The sequence below is a fragment of the Thunnus albacares genome, chromosome 4, assembly GCF_914725855.1.
Source record: "Thunnus albacares chromosome 4, fThuAlb1.1, whole genome shotgun sequence".
NCBI classification, from domain to species: Eukaryota; Metazoa; Chordata; class Actinopteri; order Scombriformes; family Scombridae; genus Thunnus; species Thunnus albacares.
In genome coordinates, this window is record NC_058109.1 from 6081133 (window position 1) to 6097854 (window position 16722).

Genomic DNA, 16722 nt, shown 5'->3' on the forward strand with positions numbered 1-16722 from the left:
AAAATTATAGGTATTTGTTCAATCAAAAGCAAATAGCGAAAGATGACTTCAAATTAGACTCATAAGCCTTGCAGGAACTGGTTGGATTTTTCTTTGTTGTTGATGTGTTGCAGTTTAGAAATGATGAACTTTGGTGGTGGCTTTCTTTTGGGAAACTGTCTGATTTTTAGCAACACAACAGTACTGAGATAAGTATAGGCAGGTAGAAAGATGGTGGGCTTAGTGGCAGTGTTACTGTGTTTCATACCCCTCACAAACTCACAACTTAGCAGTCTGTCACAAAAATAAAAAATATTATTTTGCTAAGAAATTCAGTTTGATGTGACAAAGTTTAATAATCATTTTATTCTCAGTGCATTTCAAACCACAAGATATTTGATGGAATAGTGGTTTAGTTTGGTTTAGTTCCACACTGCAGAGCATTTGTGGCGGGTTTTAATTTAACTGGACCCTGAAGATTCAAATTTTCTTCATCAAGAATTCACAGGCTATCATCTTTCTTCAAAGATTAGTACCACCTTTTGGAAAAATAGCATGAAAAAAAGTATTCTACAAAGTATTGCACGTAACAAATTGCAGCTTTTTTTTTTGTTTGTTTTTTGATTGACAGTTGTACATGTTACTCCAATGACAGAGGTTCAAATACACTATATTTGGAATACAAAAGGCAAATGTGACAGACAAACAATCAAAAATAAAATAAAACAAGAAATTGCTGAATTCAATAAAACAAGATCAATAAAAATAAAAAGAAACTTATTCTTTTTTTTCACCCTAAAAAATAAATCTTCAGAAACTTTTACATTCACCCGCAGGTGACTTTCACATTTCAACATTCGGCGGTAAAAACTTGTGCATCGCTAATGCTTCGATTCTCTTGCAAATTCATTATCTCTGAGAAAAATCGGTTAGCTTAGGTTAACAGAAGGTTTACGCAGGCTAACTGATGGGGAGTGTAAGAAGGCAGAGAGACTGGTACATACTGTAAATATACACAGAGAGGCAGAATAAACCAAATAAATGACTGCATTAGTTATTTTATGGCCCAAAATTCCCCAACAAAAGAAGGATCTTAGCACCTAAGAAGATTTTAATCAGTTGTGAGACATATTTAGCTTTATTTGCATGGCTTAAACTCATTTTTTTAGTCTGTTTTTTTTTTACTCTTATCAGCAGATAATTAATTTTCAACATGCTATTGACAGATTTTTTTAAAAATCCCCACAGTGTTAAATAAAATGTTCCATTTTGTGCATCTTAGAAATTACCAACCTGTGTAACAACACAGAAATTTTGAAATGTCATACATAAACCATAGTTGAAAACCTGTCAAAACCTGACAAAATCAAAGATTAGACAGAATCTTTAACTGTCCATAGGTTCTCTTTGCTATTTTAGTTTTCATAAATATTTCATATGAAGCTCAGTTTCTGAGCTGACAGATCTTTCCCATCAAGTTGAGTTTTTTACTATAGTGCAAAGATCCTTCGGGGGAATTGAGAACCAGATCTGTACAAAAGTCTAAGAATAAAATGAAGCTTTGTATCTGCATTAAAATGGGGAGTCTGCAATGGGAGCATAGCTGTACAAAGACGACTTACATAGGAAAAGTTTGTTATTGTATGAAAATAGATGTCTGCTGTGGATTTGGTTTTCGCAAATCCCTTTTAATGATATGAACTATTTTATTCTATTGAAAACAAAAATGAAATAAACTGAAGAAAAACACACATCAAAGCTTAGATGAAATGAAGCCCTGGTCTCACAATGACTTCTGATGTGATGTTGGTCAAGTATCTGCACCGCGTGTGTACTGTACAAATGTATATTCGATGAGCAGGAATGGTTTATTAACAGCTTGATCTATTTTAATATGTCTGCTTTTGGGAGAACAGAAGCTCTTCATGCTAAAACCTTAAGTGTTTTGACAGTATTGAGGTTTATGTTTGACTATGGAGGCCATAAAAAGATGGCAGTGTTTTTATTTCAGCCTCATCATTTAATATGAAGTCCAAATTATACAAATAAGTGCAATAAAAACTCTCTCTGTAGTTTTTGCTTTTGATTGTGGATAAAATAGGCAAAGAATGTGTGATTTTTCTTTGTGGCAAAGAACTAACTGACATTTTGTCAAGTTGAACGAAAACATCAATTACAATTGTTACTATTAAAAGTAAGCTCTTAGTCAACCACAGTTATAAGTCCGATTTTTTTTTTGGACACTGGGTTAAAGTAGCTATACAGTACATAAAAGCACTACAGAGAAGGTCCTGAGTGAATGGTCGCTGGTGACACATACTCATGAGAAACCCCTTGTTATACAGACATATTAAAATGAATGTGACAGTTACGCTTCTCAGATAGTCTGCTTGTAGTTCTTACTGGTTCACATCGTCAGTATTATGGCCCTTTATTAGCATGAAGAATGTAATGTAGTTTTGTTTTCATGTTTGTTAAAATCAGCCAGAGTTGCAAGATATTGTCAGTGTCTCGCAGGGCACATTTTCTCACCATATAAATGGATGTAGCTGGTTTCAATGGCAGCCATGTCAACCTCTCAACATGATGATGTGGGAACAATTCGATCAGACGTCAAGTTAACAAATGCTGTCTGCTCATTTTTTTGTTTTCCAGGCAGCATGTTTAGGTCTTACAAAGTCTTAGTCTGACTTCATGCAATATTTCAAGTATTTGTAGAATTATTTCAATGGTCTTTAATTTATTGTTGCTACGCCATAAAACTCTCCCACATGATGACAGAAATCCAATTCCCTCTAACTTGTTAACTTATCTGACATTAAGCTCTTCACCTCCCATTTTAAATGAGGTGATGCAACGTGGTGACAAAATTTACCAAAGCCAGCTGCCGCATTTCCATGACTGGAAAGTAGTTTGACACTCAGTCTGACACTGATTTGTTGGGAGCGTCATCAAACCAATGGCTGCTTTGAGCTGTAGTTGGTGACATGATGCTTAACCCTTGGCTACAGTGCCCCGTCTGGCTGAATTTATCCGATTTAAATACTGTCCCCTGGTATTTACAGAAGAGGAAAGGCTATAAACCCCCAACACCTACAAACTTACAGATGGAGCCATTGTAGAATTCCCATTTTTTTTTACTGTACACTGAACTGCTCGCTAAACAATGGACCCACAACCCCCACAACAGAAAATATTTGGGAAAAATCTGTTGCATTGTTTCTTTGTGTGAAGTTTAAGACGGAATGGCACCGTTGGCAGGACCAACAGTGGAAAAATGCACAATGAGGACTATACTACAATGGCTGCCACTGTAAATGTATGATTTGTATAATAGCTTAGTATTTTCACCAGATGAAAGAAGTGTTCCTTCTTCTACGTAAAACTACAGCAATTATCATCAATAGTGAATACCAATAACATTATAGTCTTAATAAAAAAAATCTAAACATTGACAGAGGAAAAACTAATAATAATGTAACTTCCTCTGTAGAAAATAAAATAAATCCAATCCAAAATTGTAAGCCAAGAGTGCCTAGTGCAGTCACTAATGTACTGTAAACTGGTCTAGGACAGAGAAAGATAGATAGATAGATATAGATAGACTGATTAGCTACTACTGTACAGTACGCCACAGACAACACACTCAAGGGTTCAACCTCCACACTTCAAATCCTTTCAGATACCTCTCTCTTTGTGCAGAAGCGGGTTTCCCCGACGCAGTCTCAGTGCTAGTTTTCTCTTTGACCCATAGTTTATGGTTATGGAAGATGGGGATATTTGTGCTAAGGTGCGTTTAAGAACCAGGATCCTGGCTTGATAAGGGTCATTGGCTATGATGGCTGTGTCAATTATACATTCATCTGATTTTTCTTTTAGCTGCACCAGGCAATGTTGTCTATTAGTGGCCCTAAAGGAGTGGAAAATTTGTAGCACACTCAAGGTTACTAATCCAGCAGGCAAAGCATTTAACTTTGATGGCTGCAGCTTTGGATTTTTGCTCTCGAGTTTTAATTTGTCATGTTTTGTTGCTTAATTTGGACTGAAAGAATCTACAGTCTTGTGAGATTTTTTTCTGGGATTGGGACACTTTCCCTGTGACAGCCATATTTTGAGATTTACTTCTGCAAATCTGGTCTTTTTTCCTCTACAAAATCCTGCCTAGTGCAGCTGAAACAATATCAAGATGCTTTTCAAAATTTCTGATGACTGAAATGGGTGCATGCCACTTAATACCCTGTCTTTCTCTAATTGTGACATGGGTAAAAAAACATTTAAGTTAATAATGTTGTGCTTGTAGTGCCTCGATCTTTCGCTTCATCTAAACAGGGCCTCTACTGAACACAGTGGAACAGATTAAACCAAAGCTGAACCCTACTGTATGGCACATGTCATCAGATAAGAGCACCCTGTTCATAGCGTCACAGGCAAAGAGCTGTTGTATATTTCAAGAACTTCCAAAAAAATCTGTTTTTGGTGATCTATGATCAGTGAAGAAAACCTTTTTCATATTGTGGCTACAAAAGGCTGTTTGATTCCAAGACTCAATAACCACTGTCTTCCTTTTTTTAGAACAATGGCTGGTTGTCTGCAAAAGTAGCTGGAGGAACAAACAGACTTAAAAAAAATCTACCAGCTTAGGACCAGAGGCTGGTGCTAATTTGCTGCTCTGTCTAAAAACGACAATAGTGGGAGATATAGTCACATGAATATTACAAATAGGAAAAAAAACAGCTTGTGAGTAATTCAGAAATAGATTTGAAATGTGATTGCTACCCTCTTAAGAAAACCACCAACAGCAAACTACTTCCAAAGTATTCCTAAAAGATTTGAAACGTGAACTTTTTTTTTTTCCTCAAAACCCTTATCAGTCCACCAGACAGACAGATAGACAGATAGACAGAAAGCTAGCTAGCTTTAGAAGCATTTTAGAGGACAGGAGAGGAGAGGAGAGCGATCTCATGGAGAGCCTCCGCCTCATTCCTTTACATCATGGTTTCTACGATGGTGTGGGTGGGGGCCTTCATCATCAGGCCCTTGTTCCCGTTGGGGTCCAGCGGGTAGGTGAGGTCCTTGGGGCCACGGTGGTCTGCAGGACGGGAACTGGCTCCGCCACGAACTGGGGCTGCCACTGCCTTAATCCTCTGTAGAGAAGAGGTAGAATAGAGAAAATGCAAAAAAAATTTAAAAAAAGTTAGAACAAGATGTAAGCTTAAAAATTGGACTAAAACCAATTACAGTAGCTACAAGGAAAACCTACAAAATCTGCATTTGAAGAGGTGTTTTAAGAGAATACTTTGATATTTTTGGTCTATATCATTCAGGAAATGACCATAAATGGCTAACCAGCAGATGGCTACATCAACATGCCCCTGGCTCCACCCACCTCAATAAGCGGCCCATCAGATCGAATGATCTTGATGACAACCACCATGGGAATGCAGATCATGGAGGCCAAGGCCAGAGTCCAACCTATTCCGACAGCCCAGTCAGGATACTCGTAGACCTTGTTGTACTTCAATGGCTTGTATTTGACCAAGGAGAAAATAAAGCAGCCCTGGAGAGGAAGAGGAAGAAATGCTTGAATACATGTTCCAGATTCATGGTTAAGATCTGGCTTAACCATGAATCTGAATTCATTTTACATAAAATATACTTTACAGCAGCCTTATTCAATGTATGTTAAGCTGTAAGTACACAATAGAACATGATGGGGATGACTCTTGTGCATCATTGTGCTATTTCATGCAATGTATTATGTTTTTTTTGCAATTAATATCATATACTCTGTAAAGAACAAAAAAGAAAGAAAGCATTTTATGGAAGGTCCAAGACAAATATATTGGCTTTCAAGTAAATTGAGCAATTAGAAATGGTGGTGTCTCCCTTTCAGATGTATGAAAAACACTGAAGCAAATACGAAAGATCAAGTTTCGGGAAACAGAAAAAAAAAATGTTGAAAAAAAGAGGAAGAAGTAATTTACATGTGATTATGGTTTCCTGTGTATTTGCAGTGTATACTATATCTACGGTGAAAGCAGATACTTACCATGCACAGTAAAGGAGTGATAACAGTCCAGCTCCATTTCATCCAAGGATTTGGTCTGTAGCCAATCATGTCCTCAACCGCATCGTAGAAATTATCAACGCCTGTGAAGACAGCAACAAATCTTCTGATTACTTTTAATAGTAAAACTTACTCAGTAAAGAATACAAGGTTAGAAGAATGCAAGGTTATCTGTATAGCACCTTTCATAGAAAACATATATGAAAATGTACAAAATGTACTGAGGTTTTGCAATCGCATTACCAGCAATGGCATATGGCCTTACAGCAGTGGAGAGGAAACATAATAACAATAATTGAATTGGGTGTTTAAATTAATGAGAAGTCGTATAGGCTAGATTTGCAGCTATTAAATCGAATTTAATGAAAACTGAGTGCATATGGATGTGGAAAGTGAACTAACAGCACTTGCTCTTCCCTCATTATCACCACTAACGTGCTCTTGAGCAAGGCACTTAACCCAGCAACCTCTCTGAGTGGAGCTGCTCGGAGGTCAGCTAAACAATCTGTGCTGTCCAGGTGTGAATGTGTGCAACTGTGTGAGTGTGTGATCAGAGTGTTCCTGCAAAAGCAATAGCTATGCAACGGATATGTCTTCTTATTGTCCATTAAATACATTAGATGCATTTATTTGGTTGTTTTTAGAGGGCTGGTACTCACCATAAACCCAGGCAACAGCTATACATTCAAAGAATGCCACCCACAGAAGGCACACACCGCTAGCTGCATAGTAATCAAACAGCTGGAAAACATACATGCCACCCTGCAGGGAGACAAAAATAGAGACAGATGGGTTTAGAATGATCACATGTTACTTTCAGGTAATATTTCCTCTTTTCATCACCCTTTAAACAGAGAAACTGTAGAGGTCTACTGTCTGACAAACCCTGACAGGGTTTTTTGCCTTTCTCAATGCACTGAGCTACTTAATAAACTGCAAACAATTGTGCATTATTCATGTAATCTTTTAACTTTAAACATCACATAATAATTGAACATACAGTAAATAATGAAGATATATGCTTCAAGACTTAACATGACCAAATGTGAGCAGCACGTGAGAATGCGACCGTGTGTCGATGTCTCTGTGTTGCAACGTGTGTGTCCAGTGTGAAAACTGTTTTATCATGGGAATCCTAAACTTGAACCAGGCCACCACAGCCATAAAAAGATGTTGTCATGGGAACAGCAGAGGGTGAGAGAGCGAGGGAGGGAGGCGGGGCAAAAAATAGAATGACGGTGAGAAGACAGTGGATGTTGCGTGAGATCAGAAAGAAGGCTGGGAGGGTAGAACAGAATAATACATAGATACCTATGGTATAGGTAAATAAGTAAAAACTAAGAGAAAGGACATGAGAGGAGAAAGAGGAGGAGGAGTGGAAGATGAACGTTGGACCGTCAGATCGACAGAGTTTGTATTACTTTCACCAATTAAGTCTGCCTTGCTTGAAGTGTTTAATGTTTAATTTAGGACTTAAAGAGGAACTTGATTTAACACATGAAAGTCTGTTTCCAGGTGTTGGTGAGCACTATTGCATGCATGAAAAAAAGTTGTATAAAGCCTTTTGTGGCTGCACAGGGAGGAAGTGAGGTTACCGGACCTCTGTTGCCCATCTCATCTCTGCTTGAGGCTAGCTACGTTAGACATCACTAGCATAACACACCCAATCTCCAGCCAATCTGTCGGAGGTCGACTTGCATTGTGGGTAATGCAGGTGTCATGTGTGGAATACAAAAGATGATATCTCGGATTATCTCTTCTTGGCAGAGAGGTCTTTTGACTTGCAAATAAAACCCCGTGGCTTACAAAAAATGAGCATGGCAGAGATCAGTTGTGGTTGACATGCATTTTGAATTAAAAGCAGAACTGAGAACAAAATAGCACGCAATGTGTAGGTGTTTTTTTTTCATTCTTTTGTGCAAATTATTATTGGCAGATGCAAAAAAAAATGTATGGATGCAAGACTTGCCTCACAATAAATGAGGCATTTGAATTTTTTATTTTGTTTGACATAAACAGAATAATTAGCAAGTGCAGTGACAGTAACCATGTCCAAACAAAGAATAGCACCCAACTTCCTGAAATGCAAAGCAATGTACCAAATATATAGTACCAAATATATATATATATAAAAAGTCGTGCTAAGTCATGCTAACTGCATTATGTAACCATGGAGTTCCAGGCACGGTGGAAAGTTACTGATAGCTGACTGCTATTTCTGCTGTTCTGTGAGACATTTTGGATGTCTCAGAAAAAAAGAACCATTATTTATGACAGTTGATTACATGCGTTTATGCTCTATCTATTGAACATACAACAAATCTTGTAATTTATTAGGTGCTGCTGGTCTAATTCTGATGCAACTTGGGGAGAGTATGTGCCATTACACTGTGTTCCCATACAAGTATGGTGTAATGGGGTTTGATTGTAATTCAAGATAACATTTGTGTACTTAAACTTGTGTCATATGCAAACCTTTAGACTTTAAAGCTCTTGCAGAGATGATGAGGAAAGTTCAGAAAACAACAAAAAAATAGAGGTTGTACAGCTTTCTATAGTGCCCAATGACAGAAGCATTATCTGTGACAGAATGTTAGTGGTCTCGTCTTGGTGACTTCTGTCATAAAATGTGACACCACTGGTCCTATTTTGACAAAAACCTGGATAGTTTAAGCATTTTGGCACTGCATTCTGCATTTCAAAGACTACACTTATTGACCTACGGTAATAGTGCTTTCACTAAAGGTAAAAAAGTCTCAATAGGCCTGTTAAATTATGACATAATGATTATTAGACTTGTATTTGACAAGTCAAAATGTCTGCAATGAAAATAGAAATTAGTACAAGGCCGGGGTTGGCAGAATGATACATTACAATGATGTGTCTGTTTGATTCAATGGGACTAGCTTAATTTAGGGGTTAAAGTAGGTGACGCTAAGAGGAAGACGGTAAGAGAAACCAATCACATATGATGAGAATCGGGGAAAAACTGACAAGAAACAGAAATAGGAGAAAAGGAGGAGGAAGAGAAAGATTTGGAAAAGCTAAGTCAGATCTATCTTTAATACTAGAAGAGGGAAGGGAAGTTCTCATGACTTGACAGTATAAATAGACCCCTGTCAACTCCCTGGGGACTGACACTAATAGCTGTCTGAACACTGTTGTTCCTGCTGTATTGAGCTGTGGGCTGGAGCATGAAATGAGGTCTGCAGCCGCAGTATATACATACAATTATCAATAGGTACTGTGCACATTTATATACTAGATAATTACTATAATTATGACAGACAGTCTTTCCAAATGCTGGCATTTCCTCAACCTTGAAAAAGTACTGGCTCTTTTTTTTGTTTGTGGTTCATAGCAGTTATATAAACTCATTAGAGTTTATATTTTTCTGAGTTTACTGATGTTTACACTGTTGCTACACACAGTATGTTCTGTTTATGATAACTAGTGACTCTATTTCACTTTTTTCTGTTCACTTTTCATGGTGCTGTTACCTTGGTAACCATGGTGAGGCCAAGCAGGTAGCTGATGCAGCAGATGATAGCGATGAAGATCTCTCTGCGGTAACCCTTCCTTAGGAAGGACGGATACAGATCCACCAGTGATGTGATCTGCCCTTCCACCTCCACAAACTACAGAGGGACAAAGAGACACAGGATGGGTACAGATCCACAGACAACATGACCTGCTTTTTTGATAAACTAACAGCTTTACATCTTTTGCTTCTCATCACTTTAGTTTCCATTAGTAAAAATACATCATAGACCTATTATGTTGTCTAGCACAGGTGTACTGTATAGAATTTAGCCTCTCTTGCTGTTGTTTGGAGCCTGATGTGTGAATTTTGGTTATTTTTTGGCTGATTTCAGTATGTGCATGCTTTTGCTTTAACTCACAGGTACGTAAGAGTCATATTTGTATTCTGTATACAGTAAACTACAATATAGCTGCAGATTTTACAAATGGACTTGTGGAGATAAGGCTTACCATTTCCTCTATTTTCTTCTTTCGTGCCACAAATTGGATTTGACACTTCCATACACTGACTGAATGTATAAAACTTTATGATGATTACTTTACTGATTACTGTATATCATCTCCTTGTGTGATGCAGCTTTTTAGCCATGAGTAGCCCATAAACAAATGGCTCCTGTCAACTGTGTGTTCAAAAGAAGCGAGAGTACAATATCTAAAATAAAACACAGCACCATTTAAGCCCCTGTGCTGCAAATAATATCCACCCTAGTCTTTTAATCTTAAAATAACTTTCAATGAGCTAAAGTAATGTCACGTCAATCTGATGGACTGTTAGACAGGTCTTTAGAGGAGTATATTCTGTGGTAGGCTTTTGTGCACAGGCTTCTTCATGAACAGTTAAGTGCTTTGCTTATGGCTGTCCATGTGTGAATGTTCGTGTGCCTGCTAACCTGACTGTCGAGGCCAAGCAGCAGCAGCATAATGAAGAAGAGAATTGCCCAGACTGTAGGAAAAGGCATCATGGTTACAGCCTTGGGGTAGGCAATGAAAGCCAGGCCTGGACCTGCAGAGGAGGGGGGGGGGGGGGGGTAAGAACAGATAGAGAGGTGTGGGGGGGGAGGCAACATTAGTATCATGTGATAAGCTCATCTGATCTACATCCCTGTGGGAAGAAAAGGTCCCAAATAATTGAGATGCAGAACCAGATATGAATGCACGATCAAACCTGGGCTACAATACTGCGAACAGATGCTTGTGTGTGTGCAATCTACTGTATTCTCTATGAAGCAAGGACTAAAGAGATTAACTATGTCAAACACATCTTTACTTACCTGTTACTTTGTAAAATATTACTTAAGACACATAACTAACTGTATGCACTTACATGAAACTATTCCATACAATTTACAATCAGACATCATAAAACTCAATATTATAAGAATTAAAAATAGAATAATAAAGAACATAACAACATATTATGAAATTTATTCTGAGTATAATATAAAACTACAGCTCTGTGGAAGTCTTTCAATAAGCCATGAGAGAAATCCCACAGCATAACTAGTAGATGTGTTGTGTGGTGGTAAAACCGTAGACCACTGTAAACATTGCAACAAAAATACATTTGGAAAATCTATAAAATATTTAACTTGTTAAGGGTTGGCTTAATTCACTTTTCCTGGCAGCTGGAAGTCTTGAAGAGACAATCAACTGCCATAAAAGGGTGAATCAAGTGCTTCTTCATTTTTCTCAAATTAGTCAACACCTACTTCACTCGAGTCATTTTGCATGCCTAACTGAATTAAGCATGATCTTTTCTATGAGGAATGCAAAATGACTGTTGCAAAACAGCAGCAGATGCAAACTGGGATGCCAAATAAAAAGCAATGGCATTTTTTTTTCTGAGGTTTAATTTGATGTTGGTGCTACAATGAGAACTGTCAAACAGAAGTCAAGAAACAAGGAAGCAGTCGTAACAGCAAAACAGAATTGCAGCTGATAGCAACATATGTAAATATATTCAGTTTTTGTTGCGAATTATGACAAGGCATCCAACCAAACACCGCGTTGACTCAAAAATTAGTACCAACTTCCATTCCCTGAGAGGGGAAATGCTAATCAAACTTAAGAGTACAACTCAAGAAATAGAATCCACAGCATACAATGTGTCATTACTGTACAAAACATCATATAGTTCTTTTTTTTGAGCACATTATTGAGGCAACAGAGGCCTTGCTTACATTGCAATGTGAAAACCATACTGTATTCTTTGTGTATTCAGTCAGCATATTTTCTCATGCAGATAGCATACATCAAAACCAAGCAGTCGCAGTTAAGGCAGACTCACTTGTGATGTTCCTAAACTTCTGAAAAAAACTGTCTTACCTGGCAGGATTTTGACCTGTCAAAGCTTGATAATCTAGCTGTAGTATGAACACTTATCCTGCTGTCTAGCTGATCTGCTCTGTTCTTATGCTCACTGCAAATGGACACACTTTTTTCAGATTGGAAAATTACCTCTTCATTAGAGTTCAATGCGCCATGACCTCAAGGAGTGTCAGGCTCTTTCTAGCTCCTCCTAACATACCACTGATGCACACTTCTATTCTTTGGTAACCTGTGGAGCATCAACCCACTTGCCAAACACAAAGTTGATATCGGATGATTCTGCGCACCCTGTTGTTAATTTGGCAGTGGATGTAAATTGAAAAGTACAGTATGCTCCTATATTTGTATCAACTGGGCTGGCACCATGAAAAGTGTTTCAAGTAAACAGACTAGCTAAATTTCCTTTCATCGGACTGAATCATGGGTTTCACAAAAACACTTGATGTTGACAAAATCTTTGTTCTGTTATAAGCAAAAAATGACAACTTCCAAGTTTGTGTCTCATTTGATGTCAGGCAAGATGCCGTATGTCTTAAGCATGTAAAATATATCACCCAAAAGGGGGAAATCAAACTTTCCAAACAAACCAAAAAGGCAGTTCTATAAAAATCTGCTTTCAGTTCTCTGTTGGTGTGTTAACACCTTTGTTTGAGTGTAACTCATACTTTTAAAGACTAAGTCAACAGACATTTATTATCTGCTTTGGGATTTGAAAAACAAGCATAAATTAAATCCTTGTGTGATTCTACTGAAACTTCCATCTTAAACTTACAAACACAAAGTTGCATTTGCAGCCTCATAGAATAATTATACACTGTCATAAGGCTCCAATAATACTGTATACTGTAAGATATACACTGTAAGTCCATGGAAAAAATGTTGGTACTCACAGTTGCATGAAAGCTTTTCCAAAAGACCTCAGTCTAATGTGTCCATGAATACAAATCTTTTGAGATTTAGGTATTATTGTTCATGCCTGTGGGCCCTTACAGGCAGTATAAAAAGGCACAGTTGCAGGTTTTAGATGCTAGAATAAAATGATAATAATAATAATAATAATGACTTTTGAACCAGCTAATAATCCCATATGCCAATATGTCACTAAAACAGATAGGAAACACAACAATGGTGAAGCCAGGTCACATAGAGTTAGAAGAGGAACATCTCAAAACCAAAACTCTGATAGCATGTTGAAGCTAGCACAGTGGCACAAGATGCAATATTATTCCTACGTGTAAATTCTAGCTTTATTTTTCAACTCTCAATGTCTCTAATTCTTGCTCTTCAGAAAACAAAATCAGTTTTCCAACATCTCTCTCTTAGCGCTAATCCATCCAACTTACTGTACTCGAATGGTGAACTAACAACTAGAACCAAATATGTCCATATATATGTTCATATATTTTGTCAAGGAGTGTTTGATTGCGGAAACGTCCAAAGTCTGATGCCGTCATTTATAATTAATCAGGGAATCCATTTCATTCCAAAGTCGATTCAATTCGAAATGCAATGTATTGGCTAATTCTCTTTTGGGTTTCGTTGCTGTTTTTCTTAATAATAGCTGTTGTTTATTTTTTTTTTAACCAGGAAGCAGCGCCCACCATCACTGCCGCCTTTTCAGAACCCTCGTACCTGACTCTGCCACATCAGCAATGTCCACCCCTTGCTCTTGTGCCATGAAGCCCAGGACGGAAAATATTGCGAAGCCAGACACAAAACTGGTACCACTGTTGAGGGCTCCCAGCAGCAAACAGTCCCTATGTCACACATACGTCATGAGGAGGATTTGTTAATGAACACACAACCATCCCTTCACCCCCCTCTCTCCCCTTCCGCTAAACCCCTCACTGAAAACTGATGCCTCACCTGTAGCAGTTGTATTTGTACTTGTTGTAGCTCCCCAAGGATGTCATGGCGCCCAAACAAATGGCATAGGAGAAGAAAATCTGGGTGCCAGCGTCTATCCACACCTGTCAAGTAGGGGGAGAGAGTGGGGACAGAAAGGCTGAGGCCTGCTGATGAGGGGAGGCACAGGGCCATGAATATTGTGTAGAGAGACACTGGGGGGGAATTTAAGTTGGACTGGGGAAGTAAGAGTCTGCAAAGGTCGAGCAGGATCTATCAGAGATACGGTGGTGGTATTAGTTAAGGTCAGAAACCACCAGATGGACTTTAAACAGGGTTGTTCAGATAGAACACAAAAATAATTTTTGTCTTGCATTCTTTGCACAAATTTTACCACTAAAGTGATTTTTTTTTTGTCCAAACAGCCAATGTACCGACTGCAAAGACACTCGCTCTAACTAGCTAGCAACATATGCAATGACTGTGTGTGCAAAGAATGCCTATACTGTGACATGGGTGACATTTCAGGTTATGACTGATCTCATAATTTAAGAATGGAGTAAGTCTACATTTTTCAATGACAGATTGTTCTCTTTTTCTTCGTATTGTCACATGTTCATGAACTGGAGTTATTAAGACTTGGGGGAAGCGCATAAAATATAGAGGATCTATTTTAGTAATTATGTTGTGATTAAACTATACTTCAGTCTCTCAAAGTGGTAATTGCTATGTTATTCTGCCAAGTATATTGTAATAGGTTTTCCATTTCTAATTTAATTTCAGACACTTTATGTGCAGCCAGACATATGTTTGTCTTGTTGTACAGCGTCATGCACAAATGTCAGTTAGACTAGAGGAGGAAAGGAGGACTATAACAGGAACCCAATGTTGGGTTTTCTCACTCAGACAACCCACAGGCACCTACCTCTGGGTCCTTCAGGCGATTAAGGTCAGGGTACAGGTAGAACTTGATGCCCGCTGAAGCACCCGGCAGTGTCACACCACGAATCAACAGCACGATGAGCATGATAAATGGGAACGTGGCTGTGATGTAGACCACCTGGGGAAGATCGCAGATACAGGAAAGCAAAGTCACATATGATGGAAATAAACTAAAAATATTTCAGGGGAATATATGAGCTGGGCAATTACGTTGATGGTAATTTGTTATTTTACCAACTAGCTAATATCTTGGTGTCATTACGAAGAATTATGTCTGATAAATGTGTGGAGTTATTCTTGAATCATGGAAAGAACTGACCACAGGCTGTCCCTTAAATCAATTGCAGTGTATCAGCGTCTGGAAACTGGTGACCACACTTGGCCTTGTAGGAGTGACTTTATTACCAGAGTTACAACTTGGAGCAACCAGAAAACATAAATCAAGCCAGACCGATCAATAGAGTGTGTTGAGGCTATAAAAAGAGTAGTCTGGGATTGATTGAGCTGCCTCAAGTCTCAGGGGGAGTTGTTGTTGTTGTGTAGCTCCAGTAGCAATTGTACACAGTCTGAAATGTTTTTTTCTTGAATGTTAAGATGTTAATCAGGTACATATATATATATACTATCATACATAACTGTATTCCTAAAATTATCTGACCATTATTCTCAAATTGATGAATAGTTGTTTGGAATTAGAGCTAAACCATAAAAAAAGCAAAGGTTGCTGTTATGTATTACAGTGTCAGCTCAAGAGCCTGCCAAAAAGTTTAGTTTTTAGGAAATCTTCAGAGTATAGACTATGAAACTCTGTGTTTGCATTAACTTGGATTCATGTAGTAGTAGAGCCGGGCCAAAGAATCTGAAGAAATGCAACAGCTAAGTGGAACCTGATGTTGCCCCAACAGTATTCTAGTCTTCCACATGAGAGCCACGTGTTTGTACAGTTAAAAGTCAGTTCTGCACAAGTCTTGCCCAAAAAATATATATTACATAATGGCGCAATTGTGTTATGATTGTTGTCTGCCTTTGACTATGGGATTATTCTATTTCTGTAATATTAAACAGAAAATAAGGGATTTAGACCCGCAACCTTGCAAGCACATGCATTTGCCACTTCCTTATCTCCCCGAGGCCTTCATAAAAACTTGTATTTTCCTGCAATCAGTTAGAACATAGCATTCTATTGTTCTCTTAGTCAGACCGCAGTGAAAAAAAAAATCATATGAGCATCACCCTGTTATGGTTTCCAGCAGTCATTATGATACAGTTATGATAAAAGGGGACAAGTCAGTTCTTGCATTTTTTTTTAAGGTCAGCAAGTTCATGAGGTATAACATTTTGTTCCAGTGCAAAACGTAATCAGTAATGAAAAAACAGCAAATACAATACAGGACAGTATAAGGTAACAGGCTTATTTACCTTGCCAGTGGACTTGACTCCCTTCCAGATGCAGAAGAAGCAGATGACCCAAACGAGCAGTAAACACAGAGCCAAGTCCCATTTGACAGGACCAATGTCTTCTATACCACTGGAGATACCCAGCACATTATGTCTGCAAGTAAAAGACAGACGTCTTTAAGCACGTGTGCTTTATGACATGGTGACAAAAAGCTAGAGATTAATTCATTAATTTGAAATTAATCACTGTTCTCTGTGTGGGGTTGGGTGTATAAACATCTATGTGTGAGCATCCATGTGTGTAATGACCATATTACTGATGTGTCAGCTACTTCCTGTGTCCTTTGGACAACTGAACAAGTTGTCTTTGGCAGGGATCACTAACCACACTGGCCGCTAAATATTTGAGAATATAAAACCTAAGAACCCTGCAGCTTTTGGTATTTGCCTGTTTTCCAAATGTGTCCAGGGGCCTTTATAGCTTCTTTGACAAGTAAATTAAACAAGTTTCTTAATGTCAGCTTTGGCCGACAGAAAATGGTAGGCTACCGTCTAAATTGCAGAACACTACTAAAGATGTCAAAGATGTCAAACAAATTTTTTGTGGTTATGCAAGTGAG

The 16722-nt window shown here is 38.1% G+C and overlaps 1 protein-coding gene across 1 annotated transcript in view; it reads right to left on the reverse strand.

The window, feature by feature from the left end:
* Positions 1-2097: 2097 nt before the first annotated feature.
* Positions 2098-16722, reverse strand: part of LOC122980959 (sodium- and chloride-dependent taurine transporter-like) — a 34532-nt gene continuing 19907 nt past the window's right edge. Inside the window, exons 6-15 of the mRNA XM_044349424.1 lie at positions 16124-16256; positions 14688-14822; positions 13784-13887; positions 13550-13674; positions 10480-10592; positions 9547-9684; positions 6706-6808; positions 6029-6129; positions 5366-5536; positions 2098-5123 (exon numbers count right to left, since the gene is read on the reverse strand). Coding sequence (XP_044205359.1) covers positions 4965-5123; positions 5366-5536; positions 6029-6129; positions 6706-6808; positions 9547-9684; positions 10480-10592; positions 13550-13674; positions 13784-13887; positions 14688-14822; positions 16124-16256 — 1282 coding nt within the window. The 3' untranslated portion in view covers positions 2098-4964. The remainder of the gene's footprint in view (positions 5124-5365; positions 5537-6028; positions 6130-6705; positions 6809-9546; positions 9685-10479; positions 10593-13549; positions 13675-13783; positions 13888-14687; positions 14823-16123; positions 16257-16722) is intronic.